Here is a 23,225-nt window from a genome sequence, read left to right as displayed (position 1 = left end):
ACCTCACTGGCATGACTGCGCAGCATACACTCAGGTGTCTGTGCAGTCGGGAGATCCCTTTAATCTCCTTAGTTCAAAAGTAACTGATGGGGTGGGAAAGGATGAAGCCAGGCAGCAGCATTTCTGGAGGATGGAGAGGAGAAGCAGGAAGATCAGAGACAGACAGGACAGGAAAATGGTCTCATAAAAACAAGAAAACAAAACAAAGAGCTTGAAAAGGAAAATGTGGGTAGATTAATCCCATTTCACCGTTTTACCTTCCTAAAGATGGTGTAATATTTATATATGTGATGTCATTCAGATCACCTTCAAAACTCAGTCCCACACCCAGGTCACGATTAAAACATGACCTTCTACTTGGCCAGTCAGATAGGAGAGAGGAGCTGCTACGGGAGCCCAGAGGTCCAAACTAGAAGACAATACACCAGGCCTATTCAATTCCGGGCCTCGAGGGCCGGTATCCAGCATGTTTTAGTTTTAACCCTGCTTCAATACACCTGATTTCAATCAGCAGGATATTAACAGGCTTCTGCAGAGCCTGATGAGCAGCTACACAGGTGACCCAACCACTTAATCTAATGTGTTGGACCAGAGAAATCACCAAAACGTGCTGGATACCGGCCCTTGAGGCCCGAACTTGAATAGCCCTGCAATACACCAACAAATGGGATTTTGTGAACATTTATACATGGAAATAGAACTAATTGGGAAAATGTCTCTGGACGAGGGTCACAACTGAAAATAATGGAGGTGCGTTTCCTGATACTTGTTGAATGCTGCCAGTGTGTTTTGCCTTTGTTCTTCCATTTTTGCTCGATAACACCTGCGACAATTTAGCTTTCAGTCAGGAAGATCAAACATGAGCACACCTGTGAGGCAAATGGGACCAAATAGTTGTAATAATGATGTTTTTGTTTTGGTCTTTTATTTAAAGCCACAATTAAATGACTGATTTGATCAGTTTTACAGAAGTAGTAAGTCGGGAATCTGTGAGACTGCCAAGCAAACATTTTTATTTAATGAAAAAGAAAGCAACACTTGAATAAATAAACGCAAGGTGAGAAAAGTGTGTGAGGAGCTGATAGTTTGTGGATCTAAGGGGTAAACATTTTAAACCTCTAATTAAGATAAGCCCAAACAACAGGAAGCAGGACGGCAAACACAACCATTACTGTAGGTCTCTGGAGCTTCATGGAAGGGCCGACCACGCGTAGCTGCAGGTTTACATGATGCCTGTAGTAAGGTTGCTGATGAAGTCTGTTGGTTTTCAATAATAATGTGTAATAAACAGGAATGTGTTGTGTTGCTCTCCAAGTTCCTAATAGAACTGTAACAATAAAACTAAATAAACAAGTCATTTAAACAGGTCAACATTTACTCAGAGACTTTATTGGAGAAAGAGTCAAAAGCTTAATCCGGTGAAATTATCACTTTACAGTATTTTGCTGCTTTTCTTCGGATTCTCGGATGATAAAAAACACACAAACTGATGCAAACCTGTCGATTTAACGGTAAAAGTCAGTTCATTTCAAACAATCACTAAAAAAACAAGAAAAACCTAAAGACTTGTTGAAAAGGTTACATTTAGCAGAAACAGTCGACTAACATTTTGTTTTAAAAGTTAAAAAAAGTGATCCTTGTTGAAAACATTTTTTTTTGTTATGTGTTTTTCTCATCCTGCACACAGCATCCAGATGTGTGTGTATGGATATGTGTGTGTGTGGTTGTGTGTGTGGTTATGTGTGTATGGTTGTGTGTGTATAGTTGTGTGTGTATGTAGGTGTGTGCATGGAGGAGTGTGCATGGAGGAGTGTGCATGGAGGAGTGTGTATGGAGGAGTGTGTATGGACGTGTGTGTATGGACGTGTGTGCATGGAGGAGTGTGTATGGACGTGTGTGCATGGAGGTGTGTGCATGGAGGTGTGTGCATGGAGGAGTGTGTATGGAGGAGTGTGTATGGAGGAGTGTGTATGGAGGTGTGTGTATGGAGGAGTGTGTATGGAGGAGTGTGTATGGAGGAGTGTGCATGGAGGAGTGTGCATGGAGGAGTGTGTATGGAGGAGTGTGTATGGAGGAGTGTGTATGGAGGAGTGTGCATGGAGGAGTGTGCATGGAGGAGTGTGTATGGAGGAGTGTGTATGGAGGAGTGTGCATGGAGGAGTGTGCATGGAGGAGTGTGTATGGAGGAGTGTGCATGGAGGAGTGTGTATGGAGGAGTGTGTATGGAGGAGTGTGTATGGAGGAGTGTGCATGGAGGCGTGTGCATGGAGGAGTGTGTATGGAGGAGTGTGTATGGAGGAGTGTGTATGGAGGAGTGTGTATGGAGGAGTGTGTATGGAGGCGTGTGCATGGAGGAGTGTGTATGGAGGAGTGTGTATGGAGGAGTGTGTATGGAGGTGTAGCGGGAGAAAATGCTCAAGTTCCATTTCTGAACACATGTATTTTCTATTGAGTCGTTCATTTTAGGACAATTAGCTGATGCCTAAAACTTTTAAACAAAGCAGCAACGGATGTAAAATATGTTTGTTTGTTTGTTTGACAGTTGTTAATAAAGTTTTTCTTTATAGTATCACAGCGACCAGCATTCTGGAATGCATTGCGATCAATGACGCAATGCTCCTCGTCTCAATTTGGCAATAATTTGCAAACTTGTGTACCTCGCACTCGAAGCCTCGCTTTCTCCAAGTGCACTTTGCTGAAGACCGAGTTTTACCTACCACTGAGTCAGCCAGTCAGTTTCTCTGCTCGTCATCTGGATTGTAGAAAAGTTTGAGAAAATATGTGAGGCACTCTGCTGCCACCTGCTGGCATTACAGTACACACACACACACACACACACACACACACACACACACGCACACACACACACAATCGATCACTAACACTAAAATTATTGGCATAAAAACTACATGTGGTAAAACAGAAACTAAAATATTGATATTTTTAAACATAAATTCACAATAAAACATATAAGGAATTCTATTTGAATTCCCTAAGGGAAATAGATTTTGAATGGAATAGAACAGAACCAGCTCAGCGGCCTGGTGTTAGAGTGTCCGCCCTGGGACTGGGAGATTGGAGTTCTACTGTCGGTCGGGTCCAACCAAAGACCTTAAAAATGGGGCCCGACTCCTCCCTGCTTGACGCTGAGTGTTAAGGGGTTGAATTCGGGGGGTTAAGCCACAGCTGCAGCTCACCACTCTCCCTCACGGCGATGGGTCAAATGCGGAGACGTAATTTCACCAGCGAGTGATGAATATGTAGATGTTTGTTCAGACCTTTGTTTGGTCTCAACTAGAGGGAAATATTTACGACCCTTCTCTACGTGTCCAGGGCTCTATGGCAGTGCTTCCCCATGGCTACATCATTACTGAGGCACGTCCCCTCTCGGGCCCTTCGCTCTACCAGGCAGGAGCTCCAGGAGGACCCATACTCTAAACTGAGGTTGAGGGCAGACCAGGCCTTTAGAACAAGCTCCCTCTGGCAGTAAAGCAAGCTCCATCTCTTCAGGTGTTGAACTCATTTTTCTTGTTTCCCCCAACATGGCTGCCTCTGGCTTTTGTATTGTTGCTTTTGTTTTGCATTGCTTTTACTCTTCCTATTTGTGCTTATCTGCTTGTTGTTATTATGCAACTTTTATCTTCCTTTTTAATTGTTAGAACGTCTGTCTATGTTGTCATATACCCTTCAGCATCTTGGGCTTGGTCTAGGTTGTAGAAGGTGCTGTACAAACAAAATTAGATTTGATTTGGACGATTGTTATGGACTCCAGTCATGTTTAAAGAAAACCTCCCTGGAACGGTTGCAGACTCTGCAAAACGCTGCCAGGACCCTGACCGAGAATGGGCCGATATTGGTTGGCTGATATTTACCATTTTCTTTATATATCCACATGATTTACAGAATCAATGGAGCTGATTTAAAATAAGGCAAGTCCAAAGATATCCAGTCTGAGAAATGAGAGCTTTGTGGCACTGATGCTGCTGCTAAGCCGAGTGATCTCACAACTTTCAGTCATAATTTCCATGAAGACGTTAAGAACTTACCGGAATGTCAAAAAAAAGCTGATTTTCAAGTTAGAAATGCTGCATTGCCACATTTTGGCCACAAGGTGGAGACAAATAACTGCAGTTGTTAATTCACTGTTTATACATCAGACCAGATTTGGAGTGTTGTGACATTAAGCTAATGTGTTAATGCAATTCAATTCAAGTTTATTTATAAAGCTTCAAATGACGACAAGAGTCGTCTCAAAGACCTTCACACAGTCAACATTCCAGTACAGGTCAGGTCATTAAGCCAATCAGTAAAAGTTTCCTATATAAGGAACCCAGCAAGTTGCATTGAGTCACTGACTAGTGTCAGAGTCTTTAAAGCAATCCTCATACTAAGCAAGCATGTAGCGACAGTGGAGAGGAAAACTCCCTTTTAACAGGAAGAAACCTCCAGAGGATCCTGGCTCAGTATAAGCAGCACACACACACACACACACACACACACACACACACACACACACACACACACACACACACACACACACACACACACACACAGTGATTGCTTAGTAAATATTCTATTTGGGGAGAGATAAACTTTATTGTATGTATCCTAGTGAATCTGTAATTAAACAGGTAAACTAGTAGTAGCACATCCAACGTCAAAGAGAGTAAAATGTTATCAGGAGAGGGAGAATGTTGCTAGCTGTGTAAGAAGAGGTTAAATATAAACTGTTGAGAAGAGAATTTGTCTGCATTTATTTTATTTTATTCGGTTTTTTCTCAAAAACAATATTTACTAAGATTAGATCAACAGTTTATGGAGGAACAAGCAGCATCTTTAGGTCTGGGATCGAACATGAAGCCGAGCAAAGGGCTGAAAACTCCAACCTGTTCACCGTTTCATTCTCGTAAAAATCACCGTCAGGTGTGAGTGATGACTAACGTTTTATTTAATACTATATTCTATCCTTATTTTGGCTTCCTTCCGTCTCTCTGGCACCAACAAGTGTCTGAAAAATGAAGGAATCAGTCTTTTCACCCTCAGCTCTGTAGCAGAAGCTGAACATTTTCTTTACACGTTTATGATGACTTGCTAGTTTTCGACCCAACATGAAATGAAAAAAACTCTGAGCACACAAAAGAAAACAAAAACACTGGCGTAAATTTTTAGATATATACATGTTTTTTTTACTTTGTTTTTGTCAAGTCCTGCACTGTTTTGTGCTTCCCCACTTGAGAGGGATAAACATCCACCACAGAGTTTAGAAACTGGATTTCACTCAGAGACCGAAACAATGCTTCACTTTTTGCTTTTATGTTTATTTCAGCATGTCAGCTCAGGTCAGCTCAGGTCAGCATGACAGTTCATGGTCAGGTGAAAAACCTTCAGTCAAGCAGACATATAACCTTAAATTAGATTTACAGGGTTTACATAATTACCTTTAGCATTACTTTTTAAACAGTAGTTCTAAACATCAAATAGTTCCCTTAGAAAAATATAAGCTACTTATCATTATCTTTTATAATTCATCTTCCATTGAAACTAATCACAGAACCCAAAAATGAACAAACAACTGCAACAAACAACTTGCTAAAACATTTTCAGATAAGTAATTCTTTTACTAACTGGCAAATAACCACAAACAAAGACTATACCAGCCAAATCAACAGAGTCTCAATTGTTTGGGCCACGCCTAGGCAAGCAAACAAACAAACAATCAGGTCAGGTTTCTTGTTTAACCGCTTAACCAGCAGCAAAGTCCACACACAACCAGCAATATATTATATTTTTATCGTACCGGCTGCCTCTCTGATTTTGGTGGATGTATTTAGTTCTGAAGTCACTGAACGGCTGACTCAGAACACCCTGCTCTCTGGTGAAATTACAGCTCAGAGGTGTACCACCTTTATTGTCCCCGTGGAACCCCTTCTGCTGAACATGGTTCCTAGTCTGAAAAAGTCCAAGCCTGACTTGACACCTCCCACTCGATCCTACCGTAATATCCATGGGAGGATCGTCAGTTTGTTGATTCTTCTTTTCGATTTAATGTTCCGTTTGCTCTTCAACTGGTAACAGGACGATGAGCCTTCGGACATTTCTGTGTAGGACGATGGGTTGGAAATCCTTTCCTCCTCTCCCTTGAGTTTGTCCTCGTTTCACATGCTTTATGATGGGGGTGCAGTAGCTAGGAGAGACCTGCACTTCGACGTCCCTTACAATGCCTTTACTGTCTGGATTTACTCCAACGACTCTTCCAAGCTTGAAGTGTCCTTTTAATGCATTCTGGTCACTTAGCCAGACTGCAACATTCCTATGGAAAGTGTGCCACTTGCTTCTCACAAAGAGGTTAGGACCAGCAAGCTGACTCCAATTCCTCCAAAACTGTGTCACGATGTCTTGCATTTTCCTAAGTCGACTGTAGGGATAGGTGGGAAAGTCGAAGGTTTTACAATCCCCACTCACCGATGCTCGGCAGAGGAGTAGAGAGTTGGGTGTTATGTACTCAATGCAATCCTCTCGGCTTTGTGTCCTTGCACCAATTGGACGCTCATTTGTCAGATTTGCTGCAATTTGTAGGGTTGTTTGGAACCCGCTGTAACTGAGAGGAGTCTTTGCCAATACCTTGAAGAGCTCTTTTAACAACTCGTACAGCAGCTTCTGCAGCTCCAATTCGATGTGGCGAATCAGCAGGAAGAATTTTCCACACCCACTCCATCTCTTTTTTGGCTGCATATTCCTCCAGACCCATTTTATTTATACTGTCCAGGAACTGGTAAAGTTCTTTCAGAACAGGTCTTGCCCCGATAAAATTAGTTCCAGGATCGGACCAGATTTTCTTCGGGTGCCCTCTAATCGCAGTGAATCTCTGATAGGTCATGAGGAAACTTTCAGATGACAGACTGTTTGCAATGTCAACATGAATGGCACGACTAGCCATGCAGCAGAATACAACACCCCAGACCTTCATTGAGACTCTTCTCTTAATGTCATCTCTTACTTGTTAAGGGCCAAAGAGGTCAACGGAGGTGAACTCAAAAGGCGCTGCTGGCTCACTTCTTTCTGTTGGCAGATCTCCCATTACTTGTTGACAGGCTCTCGCTTTTGCCTTCCTGCAGGTTATGCAACCATCGACAATCTTTTGGGCAAGTCTTCTTCCTCTCACAACCCATGCCTTTTTCCTCATCCTTAACAGGGTCCCGGCCACTCCATCATGGGCCTTGTTGCGAGCTTCATGGGCTAGCAAGGTAGAAACCCAAGCATCATAAGGCAGGATGGGAACTCCAAGTAGATCATTGTTAAAGGATTGGACTCTTCCACCACAAACGAGCAATCCAGAGGTCTGGTCTCTGTAAACAACCAACCTGTCCATAGTGGTACTTGGGATTGCCATGCCTTGTTGTGCAGCAAGGAAAATATCTCTTAAAGCATCCTGTCGTTCGGTCACAGAAATAATTCCTTTCAAAGGAACGACCTCCCACTTTGACTGATCCACACCTGGTTTTGATCTTAAGAACCTTTTTGCGGCCCTCCAGACACATGCGATGGTCTTGACCAATTGGACCAGATTGCTGAACTGTCTAAGGTTTATGAGGTTTTGGACTGAAGACCGATGAGGAGACCTTCTCAGGTCTGACTGGATTTTGCTTTGATCCTGTGTTGACCCCACTTGCTTTCCACTTCTTGTTAGAACAGCAACAAATGCTTTCTTTTGTAGTTTAGTGATGCTGTCTCTAGCAGTAGATGCAAGTTCTTTGGCAGATTTGATTGGCCATTCATGTATTGGCAATCTCAAAAATGCAGGGCCTTCCTGCCATTCAGACCCTTCATCCAGGTCATGGGGCTTGGCTCCTCTTGTGATCAAGTCTGCGATATTTAGGGAGCCAGGAACCCACCACCAGTCTTGAATTTTTGTGCTGCCTTGAATTTCTCCAATCTGTTGGCGAAGAAAGTTTGGAAACCATAACTTTCTCGCTGTATTGCCCCGAGGACTGTCTGGCTATCAACAAAATGGTACCATCTTTCAGCCTTGATCCTGCTATGAAGCTCAAAGAATGTTTTCAGCCGTGACGCAAATACTGCTCCACATACCTCTGCTTTGATGACATCACCCTTCTGATCCAAAGGTGTTAACTTGGCCTTTGATTCCACCAACCTAATGATTGGGCCTTCTTCTGAACTCCACCTCAGGTACATCACTGCTCCGTAGGTCGGTTCACTCCCGTCAGAGAATGTGATAGCAACAGGATCATTGCAAACTGACAAAGGGGTTAAAGCCCTGGGAAATTTGATTCTACCCAGTTGGGCATACTCTTCAAAGATCTTTATTGCGTCTTCCCTGAGTTCTTCAGTAAGCGGTACATCCCATGTCTCTTTCACAAGGTGGTTTGGAACATCTTTGACTTGCTGGAATGCTCTTCTCACCAACATAGCTCCTTTTAGCTTTGCAGGAGTCACAAGGCCAACAGGGTCATACAGTCCCGATAGTTGACTAAGGAGAACCCTTCGTGTTAAAGGGTTTGGTGTTTGGGCTCCAGTGTTGGGCAAGTTACATCAAAACTGTAATGCATTATTTATTACTTGTTACCCTCATTTTAATGTAATTGATTACATTATAATGTTACTAATTTTAAAATGTAAGGCATTACTTTAAGTTACTTTTACCAAAACAATTTCAATATGAATTAGGTCATGTGATGCTCAGTGAACTCATGACACATCCAGAGGAAGGTGATGTGGTGTCTGAGCTAGGGTTGCTGTTAAAAACAGTCAGATATGACAACAGTTCTTTATTAAATAAAAGCAACAACAAACTGTACTCTCAGCACGCTGCCATCTTAAATTAGCTGAGAAGGATGTGAGGTGGTGGAGGCTCCAAGCTTATTTTGCCTTGGTCCCCAAATTCCTTGATACGGCCCTGGATGTTGGACCGACTTCTGGGGTGATCTGATTCTATCACATGTATAAATATTAAATGCTTTTATATTATTGCTTTTCACTGGTAAAAATGTGTATTGGGGATAAATCTACCGACTTTTTTTCTTGGTTTTATTTGAATAATTTCCGGTCCTTTCTCTCTCTAACCTTCCTGCATGCTGCATGTTTTCTCCGTCTTCCAGAAAAACAGTTTCCTAGATTCCCTACTTTCTAACTAATCAGCCAAAGGGATCTACGGAACGCAAAAAAAAAAGCTTAATATGCGCTGCGCTCCAGCAGCAATGAGTTGAAATCACCGGGCGAGGGCACAGATTATGAACTCAGCTGAGGCAAAGCACGTCAGAAAAGTACAGAAAGTACAGAGAATATGGGCTGATATGAACGATCGCAATTGAATTATTTTGTTTTGGTGGAGCGATTTTGTGAATATAACAGCGGCCGCGCGCAGAACGCAGGTGGAGTATTTGAGCCATTACCGCTGCGTCCTCTCTGCTCATTGAATGCCGCAAAGCTGAGTCCATAAATGACGTAATATATGTGGATACTGGATCTTTATTTTGAGCTTTCCGCAATTTTAATTTTTAAGAAACCCACATCTTGATTCTGGGTTTAAAAATGCGTTGTAATTACCGCATTACTGACAATTGTACCGAGTAAATATTACCATTTTCTTTCCCTGTAATACCTTACATTACCACATTACAGCAAAAAGCAATGCATTACAGTAATTAATTACTTTTGTACCGCGTTACTCCCAACACTGTTGGGCTCTGATCTGTTCTTGCAGGAGGTCTTGTCCAAGTTGTATATTTCGCTTTCTTTTTGAAAAATTTATTGCAGTCATGACATATAGTTTATCTTCTTCTACTGCGTAACCTAGTCCAAGTGCATTGTTTTCATCGTCACACATCTGGTTTGGGAGAATAAGAGCATTTGTCTCTGATTTTTCTTTGTTCTCTTTATGGTCTGTCCTGACATTTTGCCCCGAAAAGATCCAAGGTTTAAGTTCAAAGCCTCCTGCCTTTAAGATAAGTTTCACGTTTGTTGTGATAACTTTAAGTTGGTCAAGGCTATTGTGTGATGTGAGGATATCATCAACATAGCTGTCGTGCTGAATGACTCCCTTCTCCTCTTTCAAATGAGCAAAAGCTGGGAGTTTTGCAGTTTCACTCATTGCTAATTGGGCAATGCACCCTGCTGGCTTGTCCCCTATGTTTACTCTTGTGACTGCATATTCTCAAGAGTTTCCTCTTCTGATTCTCGCCACAGAAATCTGTGAAGATGCATCTCTCTGTCTTCCAACCAGACTGAATTATACATCTTCCTTACATCACCAAGGGCAGCATATTTCCCGTCCCTGAATCGGAGGAGAACAGCACGGATTTGGTTAAGGACATCTGGGCCTTCCATGAGAAGTTCATTTGAGCTTACACCTTCAAATCTCTGACTACTGTTCCACACCACTCTCACTGGTGTTGTCACAGAGTGTGGGTTTAAAGATATGAGGTGGCTTACATACCAGACCGTCCCATTCCAGTTTGAGAGTGCATCTGTTGATAACCGTACTGCTGCTCCCCGGTCAATCATCTCAGGAAGTTGGGCAGCATATGCAACTTTCCATTCAGGTTCTTTGCCAAGCTGTTTTTTGGTCCTAAAGAATGTAGCTTGGACTCCTTTTTTGTTATTTGGTAAAGAGGTTGGATCCTCAATCCAAGGATATTTAGCATGCCAGTGAGGTTCCTCGCTATGGCTGTCCTTCATGATGTAAGTGAGACCTCCCCTTATGACTTCTAGTTCTCTTTCCTCAGCCAGAGTCATTTCTTTGCCGCCTGGTTGGCAGTTCCCACAGCGGCATCCCCCACATCTTGGCTCACAAGCAGCTCCAATACTGTCCCATCTCCACCAGTCCAAGAAATACTTGCTTGTAGCTGATGTGCTGGTTTCATGAAGGGCTGTATCTTGACTGCTTGATGCATATTTTGTCATGGATGTATTTAATTCTTCATATCAAAGAGCAGCAGTCCTCATTGACCTAGCGAAATGGGTCTTTGACATGTGGGCGGAGAAAACACACTCCTCAAACAATTCAGGGTGTGCTCCACCAACCACCTTTCCCAGAGGGCCGTCCCACAGCACAAGGTCCCCGACAGCTTTTACCCTCTGTGGTGCAAGTTGACCTTCTCTGTGGTTGATGAGCAGATTTATTTCCTTCGGTCTCACAAACTCTTCCAGTGGCACATCTGGGAAGAACTTCTTCAGTCGCTCTGGGGATACATGCTTGAGAATATCTGCTATGCTCTTAAGTCCATAACATATCATTTGATGAGATTTGTAACTGCCTTTAGGGGTTTTCACCCTGATCTTTAGGAGGTATCGTTTTGTCTCCACTTGAGTCTTCATGCCTCCAACTCCGTGAACCACGAGTGTGATTTCCTCACCTCTGAGATTTAGCTTCTGTGCAGCTTTTGTAGTCTTGCTATGGAGGCCTGCTTGATGCCTGCATAAAGTGAGTTACAGTAGTCCAGTCTGGTGGTAATGAAGGTGTGGATGACAGTTTCCGGATGTTTACGAGATAGCAGCGGCTTAATCCTAGCTATTCTCCTGAAATGGAAATAGCAGGATCTGATTGTTCCATTGGACCTGGAAGTCCAGTGTGAGCTCAACATCCAACTTCACCCCCAGGTTGGTGACCACAGCCTTCTCAAAAGGCGCTAATGAAGGAGCACATCCATGTTTGTATTTCGGGCAGAACCGGATAGTCTCAGTTTTATTCTGGTTGAAGAACAATAAATTTTGGGCCATCCATAACTTGACCTCCTCCAAGCAGTCCAAGAGCGGTTTAAAAGAACTTGAGTTATTACATGATACAGGTAAATAGATTTGACAGTCATCCGCATACAGGTCAAACTTGACGTTGAGCCGACAAAACAAGTCACCCAGCGGCAGCAGATAGAGGGAAAAGAGGAGAGATGCCAGGACTGATCCCTGCGGCACTCCACACTAGGGGGTTGTATGAACTAGTCGACTTCACAGCTCTGTAGTGACTTTTTATGCCTGTCATTGACTAGTCGCTGTCACGTGATAATGACTGACAAGATGCAGTCCTCGGAAAAGACAGGAGGTGATGAGCCCCTGTGCGTCGTCGGGAGGCACCAAACTGTGACCTTTTCCCTCTTGCAATTTTACCTTCCCCTCACCCCATCCTAATCTTAACCAGTTTGTGCATGCAAAGCTCTGATCGTTGACGCGCTCCAGACATCTGCGTCCCGAGCACCTCCAAATCAGGTGTCACCACCTCAAAAACAAAATAAACACGCGATCGTTCATGTCGGCTCATTTCCTTTCATGTTTTCTGTCTGTTATTTGTGCCTGATGCGTTTTGCTGCTGCGGAGCGAGGCGCATCACCTGTTTTGTCCTCCGGTGATGCACCCACAAAATTCCACTATCTCCGCTCCGCTCCGGCACGAACTCCGCAGCAAAAACGGTCCCGTTGTAGTCGGCCGGCGAGCAGCGGCACTCCGCTGTTTTTGCGGTCGGTAGATCTTTTAGAACTGCAGTTCAAAGGTAACTCATAAGGTGAATATATATGAACCCAGGTAGCAGTTTTTCTTTAGGATTGAGAGGAGATGCAGGAAGATAATAAACAAACAGGACAGAAAAATAGTCAAATAAAAACAAGTTTGTTTTTGTACCGGGTGGTTGCAACAAACAGACATCATTGAAGGTAATCAGAAGTGAGGAACAGAAAATGAAATAATTATTTTAATGTTTAGAGCAGCAGGAAAGGCTGCAGGCGCATCAGTGAGATTGCAGCTGCTGCGCAGGGGGAGGGGGGAGGGGGCTGAAGTAGGATGCAGAAACTACCGTTGTTAAAAGAGATGTGTTACCTTAGAAAATGTGGGCGCAATTTTGATTGTCAAAGACTCCAGCGAACCTACCCCCCCCCCCACCCCCACCCCCCACCCCCCACCCCCCCGGTGCCGCTTCAGGTGTATGACGTCATCAACGACCAGTCGAAGTCGACTCGATTTTCATTACTTGACTGTCGACTTAAAAAAAAATTTAAGTCATGCAACCCCTACTCCACACTGCAAATCAGCAGTATCAGACGAACAGTCCCCCAGTCTTACACAACATCGAATTGACACAGCGTAACCTTTCATACACACCAGAGCTGCAAAGTCAAGGTTACGCCAGCTGGAGGATCCAGACGCTCAGATCAACCTTTTGCTCACTTATTGTTCTTCAACGCAGACATAAATAAACTGCCAAGGTCTCCCACAAACGCCCTATATCTCTGCTAAAAGTCAGATTGCTGGATTCCTCAGCCGTCTCAGATCCAGAGAACTCAGCAGATAAATTAATATCATATTGAAGAGACTATCTCAGCACCAAGGATGGATGTTTAGTCTGTTTCAGTAAACATATCATTCTCCATCTTTTCATTTTGTGAGAGTAGTTCTGAGTTTTCATCCTCATGATCAGAACCAATCGATCACTGAATCGTAATCCATTTCTTCGGGGTGCAGACATGAACCGTACTATGACATGTTTCTTCTGTTCGTCATTTGAGCAAAAGTAAGGGTTTGTTCAGTCTTACTTGGGTGTCCAAAGACAGTGATGTGTTCTCAGCAGGAGCTCTGACAAGACTGCTGCTTGAGGGCCTTTTATAGTCTCCGGACTCTGGACCCTCCTTTATGATGTCACACACAGACTCAGAAAAACCATAAAAATCTTTCTGGGTCAAACCTTATTTGTGTCAGCCTTTAGAAATCAGATTTGCTTTTTATACTGGCAAAACATGCAAATGAAACATATTTAATCTTTAAACTTTCAGCCCTAGTTTCACCTTATTTTAAATAAAAAAAATAGGTTTCAAAGCATTAGAAGACATTTTTAAATTAATCAGAAGTGAGTTAAATTAGCTTCAGCACCCACAAGAAGAAGCTGCTCATTTTCACATCTGCTGCTTCTCAGAATTCAGGACCATGGACAGCACCATCTCCTGCTTCCTGGAACCAGCAGCTCAGCTGCTCTCAGGTCCCTCATCACCACCTGAGAGCATTTAATGCTTGTTTCTACTATTTAAAAATATCACACTCAGATTCAAACAACACAACGTTTTCTTATTTGCAGTGAAAAAAATCCTCAGGGGCATTTATTCATTAGGAACATAATAACGAAAAAACAATAGTAACGTTGAGCCAATGACATCAGATGATGAAGCTTTTTATTCAAACATCTGGTTGTTTAAAGTTTCAAAGTCCAGAAATATCCATCAAAATGTTGTTGAAAATGAATAAGATGATGAGTTGTTGAAAAGTATTGGCAACTTTGTAACATACAACCATAGAATACGGTCTGAAATACATGGGAGCGGGTCTAAGGCCCAATCCTAACACTCGCACTGTGCCCTACGGTCTTCTATGAAGTGCACTATCCAAATATCGGGGGGGGGGGGGGGGCTAGGCTGACACAAACAATGGACCAACACCACACTGAGACGCAGACAGGGTTATATAAACAGAGGGAAACAGGTGGCAGGTGTGTGGGGAGTGATACGAAGGAATCAGGTAAGACTAATTAGCTGAGTGGGGAAAACTGACTAGGTCAAATAAATCTACAGAGAAACTACAGATAAGTGATCTCCTAAAACCAGAAAACAAGACAATCATAAGAAAAACAGAAGAAGAGGAAGAAAATATCATTTCTATAGCGCCTCTCAAGATAAAAATCACGAGGCGCTTCACAAAAACAAAAAAAATGTAAAAATATAAAAAAGCATTTAGGAAATGTTTAAAAATATATTTAAAATTAGCAAAAATAGACAATTGTGATTAAAAAATGTTAAGAAAGAGAGAGAGTGAATAGGAAAGAGGGAAATCAGTGTATCCTGAGGAAGGTGGAATAGGTGGGGAGAGCAGAACAAAGAGAGAGGGGTTGAAGAAGGAGGAACAACCTGGAGGAGAGGCTGCTGGTGACTTTCTACAGAGCCACCATAGAAAGCATAATAACGTACAGCATTACAGCATGGTGCGCAGGGTGCTCAGCTGCAGACAGGAAAGTACTGCAGAGGGTCATCAACACAGCCCAGAAGATCACTGGCTGCTCTCTGTCCAGCCTGGAGGTCATTGCAAACTCTCGGTACCTCAGCAGAGCGAGCAATATCATCAAGGACCAATCTCACCCCAGCAATCAAGTCTTTCAACTATTACCATCAGGTCGACGGTACAGGTCACATAAAACCAGGTCAAACAGATTCAGGGATAGCTTCTTTCCCAGGGCGATCTCTACAGTAAATAAGCATAAAACATTTAAAACTGCTTAGCGAATGTCAAGGTCACCGTCAACTATTATGCTGCTATTCTAATGCCATTTTTTACATGATATTGTAGCTGCTATTCTGTATATGTTGTACTTACTATTGTTTTGTTTTAGGGGACCTTTTATATTTAGAAGTATTATTGTATTGTGCACCAAGGGATTGGCACTCAAATTTCGTTATATCCTGTACAATGACAATAAAGGCTATTATTATTATTATTATTATTAAAAAGAAGGTCACACAAAAGCCAGCTTGAACAAGTGAGTCTTCAGCTGCTTTTTGAAGGAGACCACTGAGTCCACTGATCTCAGGCTCAGGGGGAGAGAGTTCCAGAGTCTGGGGGCCACAGCAGCAGATGATCCGTCACCTTTGACCTTTAGCATGGTGCTGCACAACCAGTAGGCTTTGGTCACTGGACCTCAGGGACCTGCTGGAGGTGTAAGGACTGAGAAGATCACCGATGTAAGATGGTGCTTGTCCATGTAAGGCCCTATAGACCAGAACCAGGATCTTGAAATGAACCCTGAAGTTGACTGGCAACCAATGAAGCTGGAGGAGAAGCGGGGTGATGTGGGTGTGTTTGGAGGACTTGGTCAGAAGCCGAGCACAGGCGTTCTGAACCACCTGTAGACGGTTCAGGGAGGTTCTGCTCAGACACGTGAAAAGAGAGTTACAGTAGTCTAAGCATGAGGAGATGAAGGTGTGGATAACTGTCTCAAGTTCAGAGCGGGACAGAATGGGACTCAGCTTAGCAACGTTCCTGAGATGGAAGAAGGAAGAGCGAACAAGAGAACTGACATGAGAATCCAGGGTGAGAGCTGGGTCAAAGGTCACGCCAAGATCCCTGACAGAAGGTTTGGTGTGGGAAGCAAGCTGACCAAGAGAGTCTCTGACTTTGGGAAGCAGCTTGTCTGGGGCACAGATGAGGATCTCAGTCTTATCTTCATTCAGCTGTAGAAAGCTCCCACCATCCAGGTTTTGATAGAGTCTAAGCAGGTGTGTAACAGCTGCAGCTTAGACATCTCATGGGGCTTAAAGGAGATGTACAGTTGGATGTCATCCGCAAAAAGATAGGAGATTCCTTTGAAGGAGCTCAGGATGTGCTGAAGAGGAAACAGATAGAGGAGGAAGAGCAGAGGCCCCAGCACAGAACCTTGTGGGACACCATGGGTAAGAGAGGTGGTGGAGGACCTAAACTTGGAGACGGCCACAGAAAAGGAGCGCTCAGAGAGATAAGAGGAGAACCACTCCAGAGCAGATCCTGATAGGCCTACCCAGTCTCTCAGCCTCTCCAGTAGCAGGTGATGGTCAACAGTGTCAAAGGCTGCAGTCAGGTCCAGCAGGACCAGAACAGAACAGTCCCCTGCATCACTGTGAGTCAGAAGGTCATTAGAGACCCTAAGAAGAGCTGTTTCAGTAGAATGAGCTCTACGAAAACCTGACTGGAAGCTATCATAGATGTTATGTTCATCAAGAGCAGCTGTGAGTTGTTTAGCCACAACCTTTTCCAAGATCTTGGAGATGAACGGAAGTTTAGAGATGGGTCTGAAGCTGCTATGGAGAGAGGGGTCGAGACTCCGTTTTTTAAGAAGCGGGTGGATTACAGCATTCTTAAAGTAAGCAGGGACCTGACCAGAGACCAGAGAAGCATTAATTATAGGGAGCACGCTGGGACTTGTAAGGTTATGAAGTTCATGGTTTTCAACTCCATACAGCTGGCCCCTGGGCACAATAACACCGTGTAGAAAAACCAAGGTCGGGTTGTTCCTCAGACTGTTTACATTCCAGGAGAAGAGTCCGAAGGAGAAGAAGAAGCTTTACTTAATCAAAGTACTTTATTTGTGATTAAAATTATTAAGCAAAACAAATGTTGATCAACAATAATCAAGTGAATGATCTGTGAAATAAATAAGTCATGAATTATGTTTAATGAAACCAGGACTACGGTGCAGACATACTGATCCTCATCTCCATAGAAACGCATGACACATTGTTCCAACCAATCAGAGCTTTCGGCTGCCGCAGGAGAATCTGGTGTTGACTTCAAGTGTCCAATCTACTTTACTGAAACTTATCAACAAGTCAGAGATATAAAACAAGGCAACGCCATTTTAAGTCAGTTCCATCTTGACTTCAGTTCTGTTCACCATCATCCTAAAGACAAGCGCAGCCTGGTCGGATGCGTTTTCTTTAAACTAAGAACTGTGAAACGGGAGATTTTCGTCGTTTAACAACCAGACGACGTCCTTTCAAAATAAGAGCACCTGCTGACGCCGCTGAACGGTACCGGGGTCAACCCTCCAGACGGGCTTTGAAACGTTGTGATCGCTGCACCGACAGCTACACCGTACATCCGAGGTTTCCAGACCTGGCAATTCCTGATCTACTTGGGAGACCCCACTGGGTACGTACACGGCAAAATAGCGGCTCATGTCATCACTTTATAAGCCTCGTGATACCTAGTCATAACAAAGACGACCATATTCGATTACGTCATCCTAGAGAATCTGAACCAGATACACACACTCACACACACGCACCAACACAACATCCGAATCCATTCTCATCCATCACAGAGTAGTCCTGGTAGATTGTTTAGAATTTATAATTCAGAAATTAAAGATTCTCAAACGATCCCATCTCTCTCTCTTTTATTGTCTCAAAGTCAATACAGAGTGTTTAATTAAACTCCCTGATGATAAAAACAGCCTATTCTTCTGTTTATAAAAGTGAACTACTAACAGTGTATTAAAATACAACTTTGGTTAGTTACATCACTTTGATTCCGTTACAGACTGATGGACTGAAAAGCACTTTTAAACAAAGATGAGGGTAAGATGTGGAGGGGGCATGCAGAGGTCTTCATAGAGTTAACTAGTTTGGTTAACTCGGGCAAAGAAACAGGAGCAAAGCTATCTAGGATGATGGGCCTGGTTGGAGTCGGGAGAGGCAGCGATAAGGCTGAAGGAGAGATGCTAGATCTGACCTTATTGACTTTGTCCACAAAGAAAGACAGAAAGTTCTCACAGTCTGCAACAGAGTGGATGGAGGCTGTAGGAGAGGCAGGAGAGACGATGCTGCTGATGGTGTTAAACAGCACCTTGGGGTTCCCTTTGCTCTGGGACACCAGGTTGAAGAAATAGGAAACCCTGGCGTCTCTGACTGCAGAGTTAAAGGATGTCAGAAGATCCTTTAGGTGCAGCAGATGGATGTGGAGATGGGTTTTCTTCCACAAATGCTCAATTTTTCTGCATTGGCGCTTCAGGCTGCGAAGGCTGTCATTAAACCAGGGAGTAGGGTTCACTGGAAGAACTGATCTGGTTCTGACAAGACAGATATTGTCCAGAATGGAGAGGCAGTGCTCGTTAAACTGAGAAGTTAAAGAATCTGGGTCGTTATCAGAAGAACAGGGTGGATCAAAAGCAGCAGAAAAATTTCTAGCTGTGCTCTCATTAAGAAAACGAGAACTAACCAGACGGCGAGCAGGAGGTGGGGACGCAGAAACTGACAAGTTAAAGACAGGGATGGGATTTCTAAATCTGAAAACACTACGGGGAAACCTGAGGGAAACCTGGAGAGAGCTGGAGAGAGCTGGAGACCTAAAGGGGCACAGAAACCTAAAAAGAACACCTAAGGGGAAAACCTGGAGTAGGCTGGGGAACACAAGGAGACACATGGAGGGATGCAGACAAGGAGACACATTAGGAACACAAGGAGACATATAAGGGAAACCCAGAAAGGGATGGAGAACACCAGGAGACACATGAGGGAGATGCAGGACGCAGACCATGACAAGGGGTTCGTCTCCCAAACAAGAAAAAACCCACTGGTGAAGCGGTCGATTAAAATATTCGGATTCCTAATGTTTTCATTCACCGAGGGACGTGTGAGTGAGTCACCGCGGCAGAAAGCCCAGCTTCCTGTGAGTGAGATTACTGAGGAACTGTGGCTGACGAGTGAAAACCGAAGTCAAAAAAACATTCAGGACTGAAGCTCTGCCAACATCGGCTGACGACACGGCTGCATTTCTAAATGAAAGCATGTCATTTTGGTGTCACGGTTCTGGGAGAGAGAACGTCCCATCCACCACAGGTGAAGCTCAGCGCTCCACCCACCTCACAGCCAGAGCGGAGAGAAGCTTGGATTACACAGATGGGGTTCTGTGTGTGAAGTTAAATGATTACCTCTGTCGTTTGTGTGCACGTTGTCCAGTAGCTAATATTATAATTACTATAATCTGTTCGTTTTTTTGCCATATCCAGCGTGAGATATAGGGCTTGTGATCACACGTGATTACGCAAAGCATTCTGGGATGTGCGCGGCCATGTTGGAAGGTTGACGAGCGTAATAAACCATGAAACTAACAGTACTGTTGCAGAGAACAAGCGGATTTGGGTGAAAGAAAGTGTTAAAAGAACATTATAAAATCCCAAAAAGCATGCAGAATATACAAGGATAGGTTATATAAAGATGCAGGGAGCGGCATGTGGACAAAATCAGCGTTATGAATGGTTTTGATCCATATGAAAGACCGGAGCACTGATGACATATTGTTGCCGCTGCAGTTTGTGCTGTGAGCGGATGTAAATGTCCGGATGAGAGGTGAACGTTTCATTTGTTGGTTTTTCTAGTAAAACAATCAAAATTGTCATCCTACAGAAGAAGTGTAGCAGGAGAAGTTGTGTTGTGAGTGAGCGTGCGCCGCATTAGCTCACCGGTGTTTGTGTGTGTGTGTGTGTGTGTGTGTGTGTGTGTGTGTGTGTGTGTGTGTGTGCGTGCGTGTGTGTGTGTGTGTGTTTCGTGTGCATGTCGCGGTTGAAGGAAAGAAACGAATAAAAAACGTGCGCCGTCTGTAACTTACCAGAATGAAAATAATCCAGAAGGTGACGTTTGGTCGTCTTAAAGCTGCGATCCAAGTGAGCCAACGACACTTTGTTAAGCTAGCTTCTTGGCCTCCGTGGTTTTGCCTCTAAGCAGGAAAACAGTGAAAAATTAGCTTGTTTTCCACCTTTAATCCGCTGGCGATCACGTGTGTCACCCCACAACCCAGCAATGATTATAGAGTTGTGTAACATAACCGATCAAATGAATAATACATTCATATAAGCCGCAAGAATGAGACTGAGCGCTGTTTACAGTAGTAACATGTAAGGACTCACACACCTCCAACAGGGCAGACGCGTCGGTCATGACGTCACGATCACAAGCCCTATTGGAAGTGAGGTATGAGAGCGTGTGAAGGTCATATGTCTCACTCTCTATGCGTGAGAGTGGGCAGCCCTGCTTACGTATCTGTTTAGTTTTGTTTTAGTCTTTTTACTTCGCCGGAAGGTTGATCCAGTAGTGAAAGTTAGTTAGCTAAGCTAGCAGGAATGCTGCACTTTGTAGGGGAGTCTGAAATCGTAAAACAAGATAGTTCCAACCTTAAAGGGATACTTTGCAACTTTTTCATTTTTAAAAAATACATTTCTTGAACCAGCATGTGCTAAAATGACCCGTATACAGGGAAATGATGGGCCACCCAGCCCCTATCGCCCCCTGTGGCCAGAATATTCCACTTGCAGACCGGTGGGCTGCTCTGTTGGGACTGACATACCCGGCGCTGCAGCCAGGTTCCTGCAGGTTTTAGCTAATGAACACAGATGATTTGTTTAATTTAGTGATGAATCACTCCTGCAGACACTAAGGGAGGCTGGGAGATATTTCAGAGATTAAGAAATAGTTGGTATGGTAGTTAAAAATGAGTGCACAGCCACGAGTTTTTGGTTCTACAAACGGACAATAGGGGGTGCTAAAAGCAAGCCAAAACTTCCTAGTTTACCTTTAAATGTGAAAAATATGCTGTGGAAATAAAATTAATATAAAATATAAAATATAAGGTTTTTGGCCTCTAATTTATGTTTTACTTTGATGTTAGGCTTTAAGTTTTAATTAGAAAACAAAATGCTCCCCGTATTCATGTGAAATCCCCCAAAACTATAAAATCACGGTGTGTCATTATTAATTCATCATATATGTAACAAAATATTTTCTAGCGTAATAATTTAGTTTTCCACAATCCTCCTGAGTTTCTGGCTGCTGCAGCTGTCAATCATCTCTCTGGTCCCGCCTCCAGCGCGGCCATGCCCATTTCCACACCGGTATTTCATTCATTTACGGTTATTGGTTTAATGTGCGGTGCACGCGCGGAGGGCTGGTGTGTAAAGGTGCACGTGATGTGTGTGTGTGTGTGTGTGTGTGTGTGTGAAAGGTTACGGGAGGGTGAAGACGAGCTCACATCAAACACCGAGGAGTCTGACCGTTGGCTGAGAGCGCGCCCGCGTGTGTGTGTGTGTGTGTGTGCGCGTGTGTGCGGTTCCTCCTCCTCCCGCTCCTCCTCAGCGTGGAGGTGCGGGGCCAGTACTGGCTGCGTGGCTGCGGCACTGGATGGATGTAACGAGCATGTGTGCGGGTGAAGAAGCCTCGGGCGGCGCACGCGGAGGGAAATAAAACTGGAAATTTAAAACCTTTTTATTGACATTTTCCTACCCGCCGATCGCTCACCTGCGCCGGGAGTCATGTCAAACTCCAACAAAAGCAAGAAGGACAAAGAAATCCTCGCAGAATACGAGAGCCAAGTGAAAGGTGAGGTGGTCCGTTTTGGTGCTTTTCGTGCATGTTTCTCACCTTCGCCTCACCTGTCTGCAAGCAGCACTCGCGCATTCGCGCAGGGTGTGTTTTGCACGGGAGCTGACACCTCACAGTGAGACGTCAGGATTTGTGGGTTCATCCTGAGTGCTGCATGGCGCTTCAGGGAGGAGGAGGAGGAGGATGAAGAGGGGTGTGTGTGGCTCTATTCAGATCGGAGGCCGCTGCTTCTGCCCATCTGTGGCTGCACCTTTTTAACCTGAGGAGATGCTCAGGTGATAAAACGGAACCAGTGGCTGCATGACCGTGGGTAACCCACCTCCTGCTGCCATGGTTACCACATCCCTGCCTTTCCTGGAGGTGGCCATGCCAAATGACCTTTCAGTCATTTTAATCATGAGCCAGAGGAGCTGATTGCCCTGCACCCCCACATGGCCCCTCACCACCACCCTCCCAGATTTTCATCCTAATCCGCCTCTCCGGAGTTCACTCAGGAAGAATTCCTCCTTTTCATCCTGCTTGCTCTGCACACTGAATCATCTCAGAGTCTGAGTGATTAGATGCAACAGAGACTATCTTGAGGTGTGTGTCGCCGTCCTGTGTGTGGCCTCTGCACTGGCACCCTGCCAAAGCACACCTGGGGATGCCCTGCATTACAACGACCGCTCGGACCCAGCCTCCTCCTCCTCCTCTCGCTGCACCTCACTGCACCCGCCGCCTCCCGCCGAGGTCTAAATGTATGGATCTGCTGCTGTAACTATGTGCTTTCCGAGTCTGCCTCCCTGCTCCGGCTCCTGATTGGTCGAAGCAGGAGGTGGTGTGCAATGTATACACAGGAGGTGGTGGCTGCTCCCTCATGAGGGAGGTGAGGTGAGCCTGGTGGAAAGGTAGAGGAGGTGATTATGCACAATGCTGACGATACATATTGGTGCGCTTGATAGTGTCCTGGTTGGAAATGGACCGAGCGTGCGCCCGGTGTCGGCTGTGACACCTCCTTTGTCTGAGTGAAGGAGATGAGGATCGGTTTAATGAGAAAATGCAAATGAGAAAGAAAAAGAGAAAAAAAGGAGAAAAAAGAGCCAGAAGGGGCAGGGATGAGGTGTTTCCTTCTGCACACCGCTGCTGCAGATCTCATGGTTTCTGCTTGCGTCTGCAGGAAGGTGATTAATAACTTCACAGCTTCATTAGCTAAAGTCCTCATCCAGACCTTGTTTGCCCACATTTCTTTAAAATTCTCTTCCCACTGGCCAAACTTTCCAACTATCCTGTGCAGTGGTCCCAGCCAGCATTTCTGAAGGTTTTATCTTAGGGTTGTGGCTGATTTTTCACTCCTTTCCA

General features: G+C 44.3%; 1 protein-coding gene across 2 annotated transcripts in view; it reads left to right on the top strand.

Annotated features, from left to right (window-relative positions):
• Positions 1 to 21,716: 21,716 nt before the first annotated feature.
• srgap1b (SLIT-ROBO Rho GTPase activating protein 1b) overlaps positions 21,717 to 23,225 on the top strand; it is a 48,083-nt gene continuing 46,574 nt past the window's right edge. For both annotated transcript variants that reach the window (XM_070546380.1, XM_070546344.1), the window contains exon 1: positions 21,717 to 21,884. In XM_070546380.1, the coding sequence (XP_070402481.1) occupies positions 21,818 to 21,884 (67 nt within the window). In that variant the 5' untranslated portion in view covers positions 21,717 to 21,817. The remainder of the gene's footprint in view (positions 21,885 to 23,225) is intronic.

The sequence above is a fragment of the Nothobranchius furzeri genome, chromosome 1 (assembly GCF_043380555.1).
Source record: "Nothobranchius furzeri strain GRZ-AD chromosome 1, NfurGRZ-RIMD1, whole genome shotgun sequence".
In the NCBI taxonomy this organism is placed as follows: Eukaryota; Metazoa; Chordata; class Actinopteri; order Cyprinodontiformes; family Nothobranchiidae; genus Nothobranchius; species Nothobranchius furzeri.
The sequence above is the reverse complement of the archived record's forward strand: the minus strand, read 5'-3'. Positions and strand labels throughout refer to the sequence as shown.